Source organism: Delphinus delphis, chromosome 11 (assembly GCF_949987515.2).
Source record: "Delphinus delphis chromosome 11, mDelDel1.2, whole genome shotgun sequence".
Taxonomy (NCBI): Eukaryota; Metazoa; Chordata; class Mammalia; order Artiodactyla; family Delphinidae; genus Delphinus; species Delphinus delphis.
This window is the reverse complement of record NC_082693.1, coordinates 91,970,974-91,990,753: the sequence shown is the minus strand read 5'-3', so window position 1 is coordinate 91,990,753 and position 19,780 is coordinate 91,970,974. Positions and strand designations below refer to the sequence as shown.

Genomic DNA, 19,780 nt, shown 5'->3' with positions numbered 1-19,780 from the left:
TGCAACAAGTGGACCACTCTGACGGGGGATGTTGATAGTGGAGTAGCTGTGCACGTGTAGGAACAGGGCGTATATGGGAAATCTCTGTACTTTCTGCTCAATTTTGTTGTGAACCAAAAACTGCTCTAAAAAAACGAAAGTATTTTTTTTAAGAGGCCAAAGAAAGAATTACACTAATGCTGGAGACCACAAAGGTTGTCGCCTGGGTTTTAAATGGATAAAACTTACTGGAAAAGGAAATTTGAAGAATAAGAGATAAGGTTTCTCGTGCAGATTCAAATCTAAGAGAAAATGTTTTCTAAGGAACAACAAAGAGAGGAATTGTGGATGCAAAATATTAGCCACTCCTTAGGGTGATGGAAATGTTCTAAAATTATGTTGTGGTGGTGGTTGTACACCTCAGCCTCGGTAAATATGCTATAATTTATTGAATTCTACACTGAAAGTTTTGAGACTTTCAGACCTATGTTTTTTTTGTTCTCTTGAACTTAGCGAATGGAATTTCAGCCCTGATCCTTAAAGACTCTGAGGCTGGAACTGCTGGAGAAAGAAATCTCAGCCGGATCTGGAGGAAACATTTCTCCTCCCCAAGACTGGGGAAAAGCAGACGTTCTGCTGGGTTGTAAACACCCGCATGAATGGAGCCACTGACCAAGGAGACTTGTGGGACTCCTGGACTTCAGGTGCTGTCGCTGCGTCCCAGGAAAGGAATATTTAACCTCTAAAAAAAGTCTGTCATCCTGTGGGTTCTCTTATTTAAAATATGTGGCTCTGGCCATACGTTTTAAATTGACATCTCTGTTTTCGGAAATGCAAGGGACCTGTGAGCTTTCTTCTTTAAGGCAGAAAAAAAATCTGGGACACCTTCTTCTCCCTCACATAAGGTGTAAAAAATAAATAAATAAATAAATAAACCTGTGACTCTGGATCAAACAAAGGGTTTGAGAATTTAACCTCATTTAAATTAATGTACTAATGTTCTAATTTTACAGATGAGGAAACTGAGGCTCAGGTAGATTAAATCACTTTACCACATCACACCAGTTGGTGAATGGCGTTGACCCAGGGTTTGAACCCAGCCTGCCTGACCCTGGTCTTCGCTCTTACTCTTAGGCTATGCACAATATCACTTAATTGTCAAAAACAACTCCTAAGGTGCGGAAACAGGTGAAGTGATTTGCCTAAGGTCACATAGCCAGTAAGCGGCAGGGCGGGGGCCTAAACCCTTTCCTGGTTTGGAACCTAAGCCTGTGAACCTTCCACCTGTCCTGCCGCCGCCGAGCCTCCGCCCCAGCCCACCTGGCTGCCCCAGCCCTGGGCTCACCTGCGCTCTTGCCCGAAGAGGCGCTCCACCTCTGCGCGGCCAGGGCTGCGGGTGCGGCCCCCGTTGCTGCACTGGGGCCCTGGCTCCCTCTGCGCCAGCCTCCTGGGTGGGGGCAGGTCGGCCAGCACGGTGTATTCCTCCCTCTCCAAGTTGTGCCTGGTCTCACCCGGGGGTGCCGAGCCCCGGGAGCCCCCCGAGCTGCCTGGCGGAGGTGAGGGTGCCAGGAGCGCTAGGTCACTGGGCGGGTGGCGGGGTGGAGAGGAGGCTCGAGGGGCATCCCGGTGCCCTATGCACACTTGAGGGTGCAGCACTGGGGAGCCACGCAGAGAGTCGGTGGAGGGGGCCAGGCTCTCCATGCTAGTCCCAGTGGGGTCCTGGAAGAAGAGGGAGGGCTCGGGGGCCTGGCGGGGCGGGGACGAGAAGGAGGGTGCATCACGGTGCCCAATGCATACAGGGCTGGGGATGTGGAGGCGCTCGTGCAGAGAGTCTGTGGAGGGGACAAGGCTCTCGGTGCTGGCCCTGGGGAGATCCTGGAACAAGAGGGAGGGCTCTGGGGCTTGGCGCGGCGGGGAGGAGGCCCGGGGTGCGTCACGGTGCCCGATACACACAGTGGGGGGGAACTGAGGAGGCTCGTGCTGGGCGGACTGGTTCTCAGCATCTGACGTGTCTGGGAGGAAGGGAAAGGGGTCAAATTGGGTGTGGCGGGGGGGTGAGGAAGCCCGAGGGGCATCCCGGTGTCCAATGCATACGGCTGGGGGCATATAGGGGGGGTCATGGTGGGGCGATTCACTCTCAGATGCGTGGGGGTCTGGGAAGAAGGGAAAGGGGTCATGCTGCAAATAGCGAGGAGGCGAGGAGGCTCGAGGGGCATCCCGGTGCCCAATGCACACAGGGCAGGGGGGCTGGGAGGGCTCCGGAGAGGTCTGGGGTGCACCGCGGGTAGCAGGGTGCAGAGGCGAGGAGGTCCGGGAGGCACTGTGGTGGCTTGGCGGGTGGGAGGAGGAGGTGGCCCGGGATGGTGAGTTGTGCTGGGTGGGGCTGGAGGAGCGCTGGGATGAGTCACGCTGAGCTGGTCTGATGGGAGATGAGGTCTGAGACCTGTCGCTTTGGGTTGGCCGGAGGGCAATGGATGCCCAGGGAACCTCACTTTGCTTGGAGCGAGATGGGGAAGAGGTTCGGGGGCCATCACCCTGGGTTGGCCGGAGGGGAAAGGAAGCCCATGGAATGTCTTTGTTAGTACGATGGGGAGAGGAATTCCTGGGATTGTTCCGCTGCTGAGAGGAACGACGGGGAGAGGAAGGTCCGGGATTGTCCCGTTGGGTGCAGCCCTGAGAGGAGGAGCTTCCTGGGTTTTCCCGCCGTGAGGAAGAGGATTTGGGATTGTCCCGTTGGGCACAAGAGGTTTTGGGGTTGTCCCTTTGGGTAGAAGAGGTTCTGGGAGTGTTCTGTTGAATACAAGAAGGTCTGGGGTTGTCCCTCTGGGGAGTACAAGTAGGGACAGGAGCTTGAGGGCTGTCCTGTTGGGTAGAAGAGGCTCTGGAGTTGTCTTGTTGGGTGGCTCTGGGGGGAAAGGAAACTTGAGGATTATTTCGTTGGGTGGACGAGGTTCTGGGGTTGTCCCGTTGGGCGACTCTTGAGGGAGAGGATGCTCTGGGGGTGTTCTGTTGTGTGGAAGAGGCCCTAGGGGTATCCTGTTGGGTGGACGAGGTTCTGGGGTTATCCCGTTGGGCAACTCTTGAGGGAGAGGATGCTCTGGGGGTGTTCCGCTGTGTGGAAGAGGTCTTGGGGGTGTCCTGTTGGGTGGACGAGGTTCTGGGGTTATCCCGTTGGGCAACTCTTGCGGGAGAGGATGCTCTGGGGGCGTTCCGCTGTGTGGAAGAGGTCTTGGGGGTGTCCTGTTGGGTGGACGAGGTTCTGGGGTTGTCCCGTTGGGCGACTCTTGAGGGAGAGGATGCTCTGGGGGTGTTCTGTTGCGTGGAAGAGGCCCTAGGGGTATCCTGTTGGGTGGGCGAGGTTCTGGGGTTATCCCGTTGGGCGACTCTTGAGGGAGAGGATGCTCTGGGGGTGTTCCGCTGTGTGGAAGAGGTCCTGGGGGTGTCCTGCTGGGTGGATGAGGTTCTGGGGTTGTCCCGTTGGGCAAGTCGTGGGGGAGAGGAGGCTCGGGAGGTATCGAGTTGTGTGGAAGCAGAGCGATGGAGAGAGGAAGCCTGGGGGGTGGTACTTCGAGCACCACTCTGTGGTGTCGCGGGAGAGACCGGGGTCAGCGCCGACCGGTGCCGCTCCAAGAAGTACGCGCTTTCTCCCCGGAGCTTCGCCCAGTGCTGTCCGGCGCTTCGGTTCCCACCACCAGAGCCTAGAGAGAGAAGAGTTAGGTTCAAGGTAAAGGCAGAGGTCTAGGCAGCTCCCACAGCCTACCTTTCTTTGTCCCCTGGGACAGATGATTGGGGCAGACCCCACACTGTCTCCTTAGAGGACCCACTTTCCCTATCACACAACTCCACCCCTCTGAGCAACAGATTGGAGGAGGGCTTAGATGCCACTCTCAAGCTGATGTCAGAAATTTGAAATTGAAAACCAGGATGACTCGGTCAAAGTCGGGTGGGCTCTAGAGCCGAAGGTCACATAGTCTGGGGGTTCACGAACAAGTTAGAAAAGAGGCAAACTCGTAAAGAGCAGTTTTGAAAATAGTCTGTGAGGGACTTCCCTGGTCCTCCAGTGGTTAAGACTTCGCCTTCCAATGCAGGGGGTGCGGGTTCAATCCTTGGTCGAGGAGCTAAGATCCCACATGACTTGCGGCCAAAAAACCAAAACATAAAACAGAAGCAATGTTATAACAAATTCAATAAAGACTTTAAAAATAGTCCACATTGGGCTTCCCTGGTGGCGCAGTGGTTGGGAGTCTGCCTGCCGATGCAGGGGACACGGGTTCGTGCCCCGGTCCGGGAAGATCCCACATGCCGCAGAGTGGCTAGGCCCGTGAACCATGGCTGCTGAACCTGCGCGTCCGGAGCCTGTGCTCCGCAACGGGAGAGGCCACAACAATGAGAGGCCAGCGTACCGCAAAAAAAAAAATAGTCCACATCAAAAAATCTTTAAAGAAAAGAAAAAGAAAGAACGAAGCATAAAATAGCCTGTGTGACCCCGAGAGGGAGAGCTGGATCCAATAGCAGCTACCAACAAATTTTCATTTCTGTTCTACTTCCTGCAACTGGATTCCGAGAAACTCCCCCCTCTCTTCCAGTGAGACTTGTGTGATCGCTCTAAAAAGTTCCTTTTGTGAACCAGCAGCATTGGCCTCACCCGGGGGTTTGCTAAGAAATGCAGAATCTCAGGTGCACCCTGGGTGCACTGCATCAGAATCACATTTTAATAAGATTCCCAGGTGATTTGCATGCACGTTACAGTTTAAGAAGCCCTGATCTAAGGGATTCATGTAACTTCGCTTATCAGTGACCCCCTCACAACTCCCATCCCCATGAAGGGGCCGCCATGATCATGGTGTCACCCTACACCCCCCTCAGTCCCTTGGTCACCAAGCATGTGGTGGCCACCAGCTGTGTGCGTGTCCCTGGGCTGGTACTTCAGGAGAGAAGTAACGGGTATTGTGGCCATGTCTTGAAGGAGCCACGACTGCATTCATTAAAGTCCACACTTAAGAGTCCCTCTTCTCTGGGGAGTTGCCTGATGGCCTAGTGGTTGGGATTCTGCACTTTCACTGCCTTGGCCCAGGGCTCAGTCCCTGGTGGGGGAACTGAGATCCCACAAGCCACGCAACGTGGCCAAAAAAAAAAAAAAAATGGAAACCCTCTTCTCACACTTTGAAACCTCTGCCTCCTCCAAACTCTCTGAGCTGGTGTCACTGAAGTCTTGAGTTTCCAGCACCCATCGAGGAACTGGAACCACGCACAGAGCAGCACTTAAAATTTGTGCTGTTGGGAATTCCCTGGCAGTCCAGGGGTTGGGACTCGGCGCTTTCACTGCCGAGACCGGGATCTAGGATCCCGCAAGCCGGCGATTCGGCCAAAAAAAAAATTTGCCTTGTGGTTGCGTGATGGTCTGATGCCCCACGACGTTCCAAATCTGCACGCTCCTCTCATCCACCTCTTCCCACCTCCCCGCTCTCAGCTACCCTCCTTTCTCACCTGGATGGTTGCAATAGCCCCCCAACAATGTGCACTCTGGGCCCAAGGTCATCACCCATCCAGGGAGATCCTTTCCAAAAGCAAATCTAGCTAGATCACCCCTGCTTACAAGGAGAGACGAAAGCTGTCACAGATGGGAGAAAACTGAAAGACATGGTAACTAAACACAATGTGGGATCCTGGATTGGATCCTGCAACATAAAAGGGACATGTGTGGAAAAACGGTGAATCCAAAGAAAGTCTGTAGTTTAGTCAGTAGTATTGTTACCAGTGTTAATTTCTTAATTTTTTTTTTTAATTTCTTAATTTTGATAATAGGGCTATGGTTATGTAAGATGTCAACACTGGGAAAACCCGGGTAAGGGGTATAATGGAAACTCTCTGTACTATCCTTGCAACTCTTCTAAAAGATTTTAAAAAAAATGCAGGGCTTCCCTGGTGGCGCAGTGGTTGGGAGTCCGCCTGCCAATGCAGGGGACGCGGGTTCGCGTCCCGGTCCGGGAAGATCCCACGTCCGCGGAGCGGCTGGGCCCGTGAGCCATGGCTGCTGAGCCTGTGCGTCTGGAGCCTGTGCTCCGCGTCGGGAGAGGCCACAGCAGTGAGAGGCCCGCGTACCGCAAAAAAAAAAAAAAAGCAAAAACTTCAAGGGCTCCCATCTGCACTTGGAATAAAATTCAGGCATTTCCCATGTGTGGCAAGGCTCTGCCTGCCCCCACCGGCCTCCCAGCTCCCTGTGGGTAGGGGCCTCGCCTTCTTGTTTATTACTGTGTCTACTGGGCTTAGGAAAGTGTCTAGCACACCATAAGTGAGCAATAATATTGTGCCACCACCTTCCAGCTCTGAGTTGCACCTCGTCCTGGAGTCTTCCCACCCTTTGAGCATGTGCACTGGCTGAGATGGCGTTTACCACCACTCCCAGTGGCTCACAGCTGGGTCAGCACCCCCAGCCCCGGTTTCTTCCCTTTCCCACCCATCACAAGCATCCCTTGGAGCCTGGCCCACCCAGGATCTGACTTCATTCCTGCAGCCCCCTTAGTGAGCACACAGGGCAGGCTGTGCAGAGGTTCTAGGGCATCTGTGTTTTGTCCCTCAGCTAGCCGGGCTCGGCACAGCCTGCCCCATGGAGTGTGTCTGCAAACTGAGAGGTGCCCCGAGAGGGATGTCAAGGCATTCCCAGCATCTTGGACTTGGCTAATTCCCCCCAGGCCGTGGCCTCCTGCTGCAGTTTGGGAACCTGCCGCCAGGCAGACAGTGGTGACTGCCTTTGATCAAGCAGGTCACATAGTGAGGGTCCCCCCACCCCACGGCCCCTGTGTTTAAGAGCAAGAAAGCAGGGATTTAGTACAAAACCCCACCAGCTCTCAGGCCATTCGCACTGGGGAGGCGCTTCTTCCCATACACACCCTCCCCAGGGCCTGATGGGGCAGGGCAGTGGAGGCTGGGGTGCTGACAAGATCTGATGAATGTTTTTAAAGGATGGCTCAGTTGCTGGGGGCAGAATGGACTAAAGGGGCCTGGCAGAAACAGGAGATCTGAAGGCGCTGTGGCAATAACCCCTGGTTTGGTCGGGGAGCAGTGGTAAAGATGGCAGAAAGGAGACATATTTGGGGTGTGTTTTGGAGGTGCTGGCCAGAATTGCTGCTGATTGGATGTGAAAGGTGAGGAAAGGGGAATCGGGATAACACGAGATTTGGGACCTGAGCCTCCGGATGGGTGGTGACATAGAACAGATTGGAGGAGGAACAGGCTGGGAGGGAGGGTCAGGTTACTGGTGGCCCCCAACACCGGCCTCCTCTGCACCCCCTTCTCCTACACTCCACGTGCTCCTATCACCCCATCTTTCTTCTCTCCTCGAACCTGCCACCTCTGCCCACTCCTTAAGGCTCTGCAATGGCTCTTCTGTTTCTGAACTTAGATCTCAGCTACAATGTCGCCTCCCCAGAGAGGCCCTCCCTGTCCACGGGCCACTTGCTCTCACAGCCTCCTGTCTAATTGTCCAAAAATCAGTTCCCACTCTCTTGGACTTGGAAAAGATGCCACGTCCTCCCCCGTGCAACACATGGGGGCACCTGGCCAGTTTGCCCCATGCTGGGATGCTGAGTGTCCACTTGGTTAAGGTGCTGTCTGCCAGATCTTCCCATCCTAAGGCTGCCTTTTCCCTCTGTAATCGATATGTAATCTGAGGGGCGATACTCTGAGACCGTGTGAATATACTGTTCCCTGACAACCCTTCACCCAGGAATTTAGCATCAGCCGGTGATTCATGCCTAAACCAGTTATCACTACAGTGGCTGCAATGGTCTCTTAAACTGCAAAAGTCTCCTCTGCCTCGTCCTGCTTCAATTCATCCTTCACACCTTGCCCTAGTGAAATTCTTAAGGCACAGGACCAATTACATCGCTCCCCTTCGCAAAAACCTCCTGTGGCCCCCTGCTACTTACAAAAGAAAGTCCAGACTCCTTGGCTAGACTCTTGAGGCCCTGCATGGTCTGGCCCAGCTATATACCACCATCCCTGCTAAAGCTGTGCATACCAGGATACTCCCTTTTCACACCTCCATGCCTTTACCCAGCTGTTTCCTCAGCTACAGTGCCACATCCAAAAGGTGTTCCTCTGAGTCCTTCCTTGGCTGGAATGAAGCTCTTTCTCCCCAGGCCCCGGACCTACCCTGACCCTCACCCCCAGCCCTTCTCACAACTCCGCACAGCTGTTTCTACCCTTCCTCTGTCCTGAGCTGCTGTTTGTCATCTCCCATCTGTTTGCTTTACTAGATGATGTGCTTTTCGGGGCAGGGACCATGTCTGGCTCTTCCTGAATGCCCAAGGTATCTAGCATCAGGTCTTACACATGGTTAGTGCTCATGTGTTTGATGATTGAATGCTACAGGAGCCGTAGGAAGCCAAGACTGCCTTCTGGGGTTAGGACATGGATGCCCCGCCCCACATCTCTAAATCCTGATGATGCTGAAGACACAGACCAGGAGGCAACACAGTGCAGTAGTGATGGAGGGCCCAAACTTTGGGGGTCCAGCATCCTGGGTTCACATACCAGTGAGACGCTGACCAGTGTCATGGGCATCTGTGGGCTTGGCCTGACCAGCAGCCTTCTGCCTTTCTCTGGAAACAACACCTCCTTGATTTCCTTTGAGCCATCTCCTCTCTTCCACTCTCAGACCATGAAGTTTGAACAGGGGATTGATCCCATCCCTGATCTCCAGGTTGGGCACATGACCCATGCTGGGTCCCAGGGAGAACCCTTCCTGGGACTTTAGCTATATCTATAGGGAAGATTGTGCCCGCTTACTGTGGAAGTTGAAAATTAGGTAGGATACAGCCTGATACCGCTGCTACTCATCCTGCCACCATCAGGGGAGGATCTGAGAATGAAGAGAGAAGAGCAGACACCAGATTTTTGATGCCATTTGCATACCTGGATCCAGCCATGCCCGAAGGCATTCCTCTAGACTTTTACTCAGCCAGTTTCCATCACTTGCAACCTGAAGATCCTGACCCACCAGTTGCAAGATGATGTATTTAAAGCAGATTGCATGGCACATTGCCTGCTCCATAATTATATGGGGACCGTTACTGTTATTAAGACTCAAGTTGTCAAAGTAAGATGTACCCAGGGGCCCACGCGGCCAGAGAAATGGTTATCTGGTTCCCAGGCCCCTGGCCATCACCACACCTGTGGTCACAGGGACCAACCTGGCCTGGCAGAAGGTACTCACCCTCCTTTCTCTGGCCTGCAGTGTCTCCTCCTACAGGGGACCGGGTGAGGAGAGGAGGAGCCCTTCGGGCACTGTCAGCCCTTGGCCCCTCCTGTGGCTTCCGTGGGATCATCACGGTGAACTTGTCCCCACTGGGGGCTTCCTCTTGCCTCTCAACAGTGTCCCAGTCCTGCCAGGGAAGGGGAGGAGAAAGCCTGTTTGGAGAGCAAGGAGAGAGAGCCCAGGGCCTGCACTCCCAGCATGAGATGGATAGATGGAAGGAAAGGGAATTGACATTGCAAGAGCACCTGCTGTATGCTCAGGACTGTGCTGGGCTCTTGGAAGGTGTGAACTCAGCGAAGGTTCAATCAACTCTGTGCAGTAGGTATGTCCCTTGGTGCTAAGAACTTGCCCAAAGTCACACAGCTAGGAAATGGTTTATATGGGAGGGGACTTGAATCCAGGGTAGTCAAACTCCGTGTGGTAGGAGGGCCTTCGAATAGCGGTCCCTGCCCCAGAGACACCCCCAGGATCCAGAGAGAAGTAGGTGAGTTCAAAGTCTAGCCCCAGGGGCTTTCCTGGTGGTGCGGTGGTTAAGAATCCTCCTGCCAATGCAAGGGACACGGGTTCGAGCCCTGGTCCGGGAAGATCCCACATGCCACCGAGCAACTAAGCCCGTGCACCACAACTACTGAGCCCGCATGCCACAACTACTGAAGCCCACGCGCCTAGAGCCCATGCTGTGCAACAAGAGAAGCCACAGCAATGAGAAGCCCACACACCACATTGAAGAGTAGCCCCCGTTCAACAAAACTAGAGAAAGCCCGCGCGCAGCAACAAAGACCCAATGCAGCCAAAAATAAATAAATTTATAATAACAAAAAAACCCCTAAAGTCTAGCCCCACCACTTCCCAGATGTGTGGCCTCAAGTAAGTCACTTCCCTTCTTTGAGCCTCAGATTTCTTGCCCCAAAACAGGGACATAAAACTCTCCACCTCAGAGGCGGGTGGTGAGCCTTCCTGAGACAATGCCTGCAGGGCTGGGTCGTTTTATTCTGAATCTTATCACTTTCCCCTGGGGTCTCCTGGATAGCCGGCCTCTTCTGTCCCGGGACAACACTTTGAGGGTCGCATGTCCCAAGAAGTTCCCCTGAGTCTCCTCTTCTCCTGGCTAAATGGCCCCCCGCCCTTGCCAGGCCCTACAGCCTGCTCCCTTTCCTCTGACCCTTGGAGATCCATGCCAGGGCTGGCCATGGGGCTTAGCAGTGTGTGACCAGGGCGGGGCCTAGGTCCAGTCCCACTCCTGATCTGGGTACCACACCCAACATCCCGGCCCTCCGTGCACTGAGAGTTTTTGGCGGCTGGAGCCCGTTGACGATGCACGAGCTCCCTGTCAACGGAAACACCTGCCTCTACCTTTTCATAGCCAGGCCCTCAGCCCCCCTGGGCTGGCCCTGCAGAGCCCCCGGTCCCTCCCAGGTGCATGGTCTGGGGCAGCCCAACATGCTGGCTAAGGCTCCAGAGGACCTCGGCTCCGTTCCCTGTTGTGAGAGGCTCAGCCCCGTCTGGGGGTTTGCGTGGGACCCCAGGGCTGGCCCAGGGGCAGACACCTGCTCTTGCCCTGGCCTCCCGCCCCCCTCTCACCACGGAAGACGAGTCGCTGGTATCATCAGGGGCTTCGCAGTCAGGGCTGGAGCTGGTGCCAGAGTCAGGGCTCTCGGTGAAGTTGCCGCACAGGGAGGAGGTCAGGCCCTCCAGGTAGGGTGCTGCCTCGGGTTCCTGGCTCCTGGGGGTGGCTGTGAGGCCCTCTGCAGAGAGCCCTGTTGATGGGCCCCTGGGAGAGGAGACAGGCCCATGACTTTTTCCCTCAAAGTGATGGGAATTAAGGAGTAACACCCCACCACCACCCAGGTGCACACACACCTCACTTTTTAGTGGAGGAGGGAGCTAACACCGAGGGCTGCCTGTGTTCTGCCCTTCACGTGGGCTGCCTCGTTTAGCTCCAACAGCCTCCCTTCGAAGTGAGTGTAAAGATTCCCATTTTACAGATGAAGAAACTGAGGCTAAGAGAGGTCAAGGGACTGGCCAAGGTCACAGAGCTAGGAAAAGGCAGAGATGCACTGTGAACCAGGGCTGTGGCCTCAACCCCCACCATGTTACTGGAGCAGGAGAGAGGACCCCAAGCTCTGTAAGACTAAGACAGAATCATGCTGGGCTAACAGGGGGCTTTGAGAGGGAGCAGGGCTCCAGGGGCAGTGACAGTGCCACCGGTCTGGATGCCAAGGGAGGGAGCTGTAGAGAAAGCCCTGCTTTAAAGAAGCCAGTAGGTTAGAGCTGGCAGTATCCCCAAAAAATGACCCACAATGGACACCAAGGGGGGAAAGTGGTGGGGAGGTGTGATGAACTGGGAGATTGGGATTGACGTATATACACTAATATGTATAAAATGGATAACTAATAAGAACCTGCTGTATAAAAAATAAATAAAATTCTAAAATTAAAAAAAAAAAAGAGTGACCCACAAATTGGCCTATGAGACAGAAATGAGTGATGACTCTTAATAGAGGTCTGTGGTCAAATAAGTTTGAGACATATTACACTCTTCTCCTACCTTCCCCACCCAAAAGCACAGTGCATGCTAGCAAACTAAAAGCTCTGACAAGTCCTGCAAAAACAATATTCCAATTTGTTTATACCAGACTTTCTGAAACATATTTGACGGCAGAGCTGTTTTTTGTTTTTTGTAAAATAATGCCTACCTATGAGGAACACATGTTCGCAAAACAATGCTGATTTGATTCAATCCCTCTTCTTTTTTAAACAGGGAAACTGAGGTATAAAAAGAGGGAATAACTTGCCCAAGGTCCCACAGCCCATCAGGAAAGGATGGCTGAAGCTGGAACCCAGGTCTCTAGACCCTCAGCCATGTCCTCCCAAGGCACCATGGCCCCAAAGAGGGACTTCGGTCCAACTCAGGCCCCGGGGTGGAGGGATTCCAGAGCCTAGGGGCAGTGCATGGTCAGGTAGGTGGGTGATAAAAAGCGCCCCTGGGTGCTGAGACTGTTTAATCTTTTAAAGCAGTGCAAAGGGAACCAGGAAATGTGAGTGGGCTGTGGGCCATGCCCACTTCAGGGTGGGTGCACACGCTCCATCCCCTGAGCTAGGGCCCATGGAACATGCCCACTGCTGCCTGTACCCAGGCCGAGTGGACTGACCATGTGACCCACGACAGCAGCCATCACAGACGGAGGCTGCCAGCATGAAGGGGTGTGGGGTGGGGTGGGTGAGGGCATCCAACCCCGGGAACCCCTCCTCAGGCCCCAGGGTTCTACCCACCTTTCAGGCCCTGGCCCAAGGCCCGAACCCGCCACAGACTGGCAGTTGGAGGTCAAGGCACCGAGCGGGTCCTCAGGGGCGGCTGGGCAGCGCGGCAGGTCGCAGTAGGGCGCCTCAGCACTTGGAGGGCTCCCGGGCTCCTGAGACAGAGTCGGAGAGGAGGCAGCTCGTCGCCCACGTGGGGGCTCCCCTCCCCCTGTGCAGCCCCTCCCCCCACCAGGCGGTGTGGAAGAGTCTCCAGACAGCTCCTCCTGGGACCTCCACTTCTCAGGGAGAGCTGTCCATCAGACTGGAAGTGCTCCTTGGGGCCCAAGCTGGGGGCTGGCAGAGGCACAGGTTATGTGCATGCGCACATGTCTACAGGTATGTGTTCGTATAAATTCCTGCGTGTGTGCAAGTATGCGCATGTGCACGCATGTGTGTGCATGTCTGGTGGGTACACTGATGTGTGTTTGCGAAAGTGCGTGGACGTTTGTTTATATGTGTTTATAAACACGCGCATTAGCATACCCACCTGACCTGTGTACACGAGCAAGCACGTGTGTGTCGGCACATAGGTATGAGTCTGTGCCTGAGGATGTGAAGGGCACTAAAGGATCCAAAAGGGTCTTCTGTTGCCAGAACTCAAGGATGAGGAGGGAGAGGGAGGATTAAGCTAGTCCGGAGGATGAAGGAAAATGTCTGAGGCAGGAAGAGGTAGTCTGAGGGAGGAGGAGATGGGAAGGAAGACCTTGGAGAAAAGGAGAGATGTGCGCTCCTAAAGGAGGGCCAGGGGCCTCCAGGGCTGGAAGGTCAAGGCTCCAGGGGTTGGGGTCAGGGCCCCTGAGCTGGCTGAGGGTTTCTCTCTCCCTCCTGCCCTGAGCAGGGCCACACCTGCGAAGGCTGGTGCTGGGCTCACCCGGGGGAACGGCTGCTCGCCTCCGGGAAGGCCCCCCCATTCCTCCCCACCTCCCAGGGTGGCAGGGCCCTCCCCCCGGTGAGGGGGACAGCGGCCACGGCACCCTGCACCCCGCCTCCTCTCGGATTACCTGTGCGGCGGGCTCCGGCAGTGGCGGCTGGCGGCTGTCAGCACCCTCGTACCCGGGGGGCTCCAACTCAGGCCCCCACGCTGCTGCCCTCCCAGGCCCCGACTCTGGGCCGAGGTGGCGGCAGCCGAGGCAGTGGAAACCTTAGAGGGGCCGGCTGCGGGAGCAGGGGCCCCTCATTACTGTTTCATAAGCCGGGGCCCAGCCAAGAACAATGCAGGACATGAAACCGCAGGAACCCGATCCTCGCGGCTCACCTGAGAGCGGGGCCGGGCGGGGGCCTGGGCCCGGGCTCCCTGGGGACCTTGGAGCCCAGAACCGGGGCGGAGGCCACAGCCTGGCCGCAGCCCTGGGGTGGGCACAGAGTCTCCGGGTTCCAAGAAGGCCGCCACTCTGGGACCTGGGCAGTGCCAAGGAGTGGGGCTGGGGTGTCTGCCGCGCCATCCAAGCCAGAGAAGGAAGGCCCTTCTGGATTCAGTTTCGCCCCCTGCCCGGGAGCCAGATTCTGATCAGCGCTCCATAGCGGGAGGTGTCAGATCTGCAGCCCGGCCTGGCGCCTTGGCTACCCTGGGGACCTTGCCGCGTGAATAAGGAGGGAGCGGCACTCTGGGCATCATCGAGGGGTCCCAGCCCAGCTGGGCCCGGCAGGAGCCTCAGCCTGTCGTGGTACCTCCTCCCTGCCTTCACCTCCAGCCCCCGTCACTACCCACCATCCACACGAGTAGGCCCAGCAACTAATCCCCAGCTCTGATTTCCTGTCTGGCGGGTCAGCACGGGCTCTGGCCTCAGACAGTCATCAGGCCCAATCCTGGCGCCTCCACTTCCCAGCTGGGTGACCTCAGCCCAGTGACTTCCCTCTCTGAGCCTGGTTTCCTCATCTACAAAACGGAGGTGATTAATGGACCCACTCCCTAGGGGTGTTATGAGAATTAAATGAGTTAATATGAGTAAAAGGGCTTAGAACACCGCCAGGTCTGTACATCTTAAATATAATAAATAATGTAAAAACATTCAATAGAATTTTATTAGTGTTAAGTCAATAAAATGTTAAAGACACTTAAGAATAGATGCATTGAAAAGGAATGTATGGGGCCTGGCATACAGCAAGACCCTCCCCTCTCCATCCAGAACCTGGCCATGACCTGGTCTAGGCTGTGTGATTTCCAGGGATAAGCCCTCCTCACACCTCCCAGCCTGGGAGACTCAGCTGAGAGCAGAGCAGAGATGCATCCAGAGCCCAGGATCATGGGGAACTGGAGCAAGCTTCTGCGAAAGGTTTGCTCTGTGACCTGGGGCCCTTTCTGCATTTTCTTTTTCTTTCTTTTTTTTCCAAATAAATTTATTTATTTATTTATTTTTGGCTGCATTGGGTCTTCGTTGCTGCGCGCGGGCTTTCTCTAGTTTGGGTGAGCAGGGGCTACTCTTCAATGCAGTGCGCAGGCTTCTCATTGCGGTGGCTTCTCTTGTGGAGCGCGGGCTCTAGGCGCGCAGGCTTCAGTAGTTGTGGCACATGGGCTCAGTAGTTGTGGCTCACGGGCTTAGTTGCTCCGTGGCATGTGGGATCTTCCCGGACCAGGGCTCGAACCCATGTCCCCTGCATTGGCAGGCAGATTCTTAACCACTGCGCCACCAGGGAAGTCCCTGCATTTTCTAACATAGGTGAAGATGTCAGAACTGGCTCTAGCCCCAGGTGATACCTTTATCAGGCCCCTCAGGGATGAGTGTGTGCTGGAGTGTAATTAAGGATCTGGCTGGGGGATGCTTTTGTAACACACAGATTTTGGGACTCTACGTGTTTGAAACTGTTCATCAGCGCCAGATCCTGATGACTTGAAAGCCTCTACCTCCTGCAGAGGTCTGGCTCCTGAGCTCCTCATATTAAGTAAACTCCTCTCATCTCCAGTGTGTCCCCCAGGCACCTCCCACTCACCACCCCAAACAACTCCAAACGGGCCTCCCATTCCAAGAACTCTGCCTCAGAAAATAACACAGCAGTCAGCCATGTTCCAGCCTCTCCACGTTACTCATTTACCAAATCCTTTAGATTCTCCTATTCAGTTAGTTCTGAAATGTGTCCATTTGTCTCCATCTCAAAATCTCCAGCATCAGGAACTTCCCTGGTACTCCAGTGGTTAAGACTCCATGCTCCCAATGCAGGGGGCCTGGGTTCAATCCCTGGCTGGGGAATTAAAATCCCACATACCGCAGCTAAGCCCGTGCGCCACAACTAGAGAAGCCCGCGTGCCGCAATGAAGACCCAGTGCAGCCAAAATAAAATTAGTTAATTAAAAAAAAAGTCTCTGTCACCTCTGATATGAGTAATTGCACTTTTTCCTCATTGGTCGCCTTGTTCACTCTCACTCCCTGCTGTCCATTCTCTGTCCTGCAGTCAGAGTGACTTCTGAAAATGCAAATCTGATCACATCACTCGTCTGTTTAAAATCTTTAGTGGCTGCCCATGCGTCTCAGGAAAAAGTCCAAGGTTCTCAGCATGTCCACAAGTCCCCACAGGCGGTGAGACCCAGCCCCCACCCCATTCTCCATCCTTGGCTTCTCTCCACCCTCCAGTGTGCCTCCTCCTTGCTGCCTCAGGGGCTTTGCACTTATTGTTCCCTTCCACTCCTCTTACCCCAGCTTCACTGGCGATGCCCTCCCAGCCCTTACCAAGCAGTTAAAGTAGCATTTCCTTCGAGAAACATTCCCCGAATGCCCTATCATTTACCCTCATGCCACTTGCTGCTCCTTTACAACATTTATCACAACCATGATTAAAAAATTATTTGCATGATTACTTTCTTAGTCTCCATTTCTCTTGCTAGACTACAAGCCCATGAACCAGGAACTGTGTCTGTTCTATTTGTCACTGTTTCCCCAATATCTAGCATAATGCCTGGCACATTTTAAGCACCGATTCAATATATGTGAACACATGAGCTGGCCCAACTGGTCTCAACTGGGAAGTGGTGGGACTGAGACTAGAACTCAGACCTGTCTGAATCCAAGCTTCTCCTCCTGTTTCAGGCTTGCCATCTCCCCACCCACCGGGAGAAGGTCATTTGCATGGGAGATGGACTCAAAGGGATTTCAGGCAACTGCTCCCTGAACTTGGGGGTGAGGGTAAGGGAGCTGTTTTTGGAGGTATCAGGACAGGTAGAAAAGAATCTCCCAGGTTGACTCTTCTGGTCGGGAAGGAGGAAGAAAGGAAACGAATGTGTATCGAATTAGCCACATGTGACTTGGGCTAAGCAGGGCCAGATGCCCTGGGTGAGAAGACTTGTTGCCCCACTTTACCCATTAGGAGAGTGAAACCAGAGCAGTCAATGACCCAAGGTCACACAGCGGGTAAATGGCAAACCTAGGACTGGAACTCTGGTCTGCTTGGCTCTAAAGCTGAACAGCAACTCGCTTATAATGGCCACCTCTTAGAGGCTAATGCCTGCACGGAGATGGCGGCCAGGCTCAAGGGGAGCCTCGAGTCTCACTGAGAATGACACAGAGCCATGAGGGGGTCAAGGCTGCAGCGCCCTTGGAGATTCACAGTCCCGTGCTTCGCATAGCTCTGGGTTTACTCGGACCAGGGCTTAGCCTGAAACCTCATCCTTCACAAAGTGAGAAAATGCCTCCCCTTTCACTCCTTCCGTACCTTCAAGGACAAAGTCTCCAGTGGATGTGTGTATCTTTAATGGCTAACACCTACCAATCTCCCTTTTTAACAGAGAGACAGCAGGGCTCAGGCTCAGAACCTTGAGCTGACAACACTCTCTAGTTAGAATTTAGTGACATTTCTGGGTTGGTTTTTTTTTCCTCTTTTATTCTTTCCTTTGAACCTTCTATATAAAGAATATGATTCTAGTTTTCTATTTGTGGTGGTGATGTAAAGTTTTGTTTTAATATAAGTGAAAAAATGCGTATTGATTTAATGGACAGTACGGTAAGTAATAGGTTATATGAGGCTTGGCAGAAAATCATAAGAGCAGGAGGAGAATAACTGGCATTTGAGAAGCATTAACATGGTCCCACCACCTCATTGTACAGACTGAGAAAACTGAGGCTCTGACCACAAGGAAGGTCAGTGTCTGAGTTCAGCTGCAAGTTAGTGGCCCAGCCAGGCACCCCCATCACAGACACCCCTGTCCCAAACCACCACTCAGGAAAGCCTGCCTACCTGATGCCTTGCTCTGTGGGCCTCCTCAGGGTGGAAGCAGTTTTGACAGCATCTCTGGGCAAGCACATTAGCTTCAAAGTGGTCACAGGGGGCATTCCCAGCCACCCCCTCCATATCAGTTGAATCAGGCCAGGGCAGCTCCTGCAATCCGATGGTGGGGCCTGGGAAGAATTAGGGGTCGGGGGGAGGCAAAGACCAGCTGACTGGCTGGCAGCCCACCCGGACTCCAGCCCCAGCTTGCCCCCAGACCGCCAAGGACCGAGGAAATGAGGTTATCCATCAATTCTTTCACCTGTTCACTTATTCACTCAACAAACACTCATTAAGCACCTCCTGAGCACCAGGCACTCTGCCAAACATTTGACACGTGATTTCTAGTCGTTACTGCAGTGTTGCTCAAAGTGTATTTTGAGGACCCTGCACTAGACTCAGCTGAGCTGCTCATAACATGCATATCCCCAGTTCCTTCCCTGATCCACCCAGCCAGAACCTCTGGAGGTGAGGCACTCATACAAGGCATTTATACAATGCATTTTATACATGTCTCCTAGGCGATTCCAATGCACCCCAAAGTTTGCGTACCCTTGCCTTACAGTTATCCTGCACTGTAGATAAAATTAATGCTAATTTCAGATGAGGCAACTAAGTCTCACAGAGATTCCATAACTTGTTCAAAGGCCCAGTGGCTGAACTGGATTCAAACCCAGTCTTTGTGCCTCCCCATCCTCTCAGAGGTGGGCGTGAGGGACACTGGATCACACTGCCAACTCACACAGGTCCCTTGGGAAACCCTGAGAGTGAGGCAAGTGGCCAGCCAGGTATTTTCAGAACTGAGGACAAAATCATGGATGAAAGTGAACAGCATAAGGTCACTCTGCAAGTCTGGCAGAGCTCAGCCAAAGAGAACCCCTGGTGTTGTGCTGAGCACAGGGCTCTTCCTCTGGGCGCCACTGAGGGCTCCAACCCCATGCCCTGGCGGGGCGGGGGAACCCCGTCAGAAGAGTGACTTGAAGATGCTCTCCTCACCCCAGCAAGCGGGGTGGGGTGAGAGGAATCCATATCCCCAAACACACATGCACCTTACTGTGACCCCAGGTCGTCTGCTCATACCTGTCGAGTTTCCTCCAAAGCGTCGCAGGGGATCTGGCCTTAGTTGCCAATCTTGGCGGAGAGCTGGGGAATTTCACATCCTCCCCTGGGGCAACCAGGGAGAAGATTCCTGGCTCCTTCACCATCAAACCTGAGGAAGTGGCAGGGCACGGTGGAGGTTGGGGGCACCACTGGCACTTCAGTGGCCCCGGGGTCTCCAATTCTCCCCGAGCTGTTATCTCCCTGCGTCGTTCCCTGTTCCCAGTAGTGCAGAGAGTAGGCATCCGTCCTGCCCAGCCTGGGCGGTTCCTTCCCAATCCCGCCACATAAAGGAGCAACGCCTCGGACTGAGAAAGCAGCTTAATCCCCTGTGGGCGGGTGTGGGGTGCTCTTATACACATGCCCCTCACTGCTCCTGCTTCCCCCTCCCACCCCCAACCAATTGGCAGAATCCTTCTCTAAAATGCACTTTAGGTGTGGATATAACAATGAAAAACCTTCAGCGGACATGCATGCCCCACCCGGGGAATGGACCCCTGGACCTCCCTCCATCCAGCTAGTCAGACAGTCCCTCCTCGTGTCCCTCAGCCCTCTACCTTTTCCCACTAGCCTTTCCTCCCTCTCAACCTTTCTGCTCGCGGTACTAACCTCGGCTCGGGTTTCCACACACAAGGGGGTGCTGGGGTGAGGTGCCAGGGGTCACAGCCTTTCTATTTTAACAATGAATCAGAACGTTGCCTTGAAGGTGGACGAAGACCACGCCCCTGCCGCTCGCATAGGCTCTTTCTAGGTGCTTCATTTACATGAAGACCTTGGGATTGGACAACCCGAGGGCAAGGGGCGGGGCAGAGGCGGGCGGCGCCCAGATGCCTCGGAGTGCCAGACCCGCTGCACGCTCAGCCCGAGCAGCAGTGGCAGGGTTCCCAGGGGGTTCTTGAGAGGGCTGGCACTGGCGGTTCTGGCTCTTTTTAATATCTTTCCCTTCGGTTC

General features: G+C 54.3%; 1 protein-coding gene across 1 annotated transcript in view; it reads right to left on the bottom strand.

The window, feature by feature from the left end:
* Positions 1 to 18,937, bottom strand: part of TRIOBP (TRIO and F-actin binding protein) — a 58,234-nt gene extending 39,297 nt beyond the window's left edge. The window contains exons 1-6 of the mRNA XM_060025632.1: positions 18,812 to 18,937; positions 17,702 to 17,862; positions 12,512 to 12,651; positions 10,820 to 11,009; positions 9,197 to 9,365; positions 1,325 to 3,677 (exon numbers count right to left, since the gene is read on the bottom strand). Of these exons, the coding sequence (XP_059881615.1) occupies positions 1,325 to 3,677; positions 9,197 to 9,365; positions 10,820 to 11,009; positions 12,512 to 12,651; positions 17,702 to 17,815 (2,966 nt within the window). The 5' untranslated portion in view covers positions 17,816 to 17,862; positions 18,812 to 18,937. The remainder of the gene's footprint in view (positions 1 to 1,324; positions 3,678 to 9,196; positions 9,366 to 10,819; positions 11,010 to 12,511; positions 12,652 to 17,701; positions 17,863 to 18,811) is intronic.
* Positions 18,938 to 19,780: the final 843 nt, after the last annotated feature.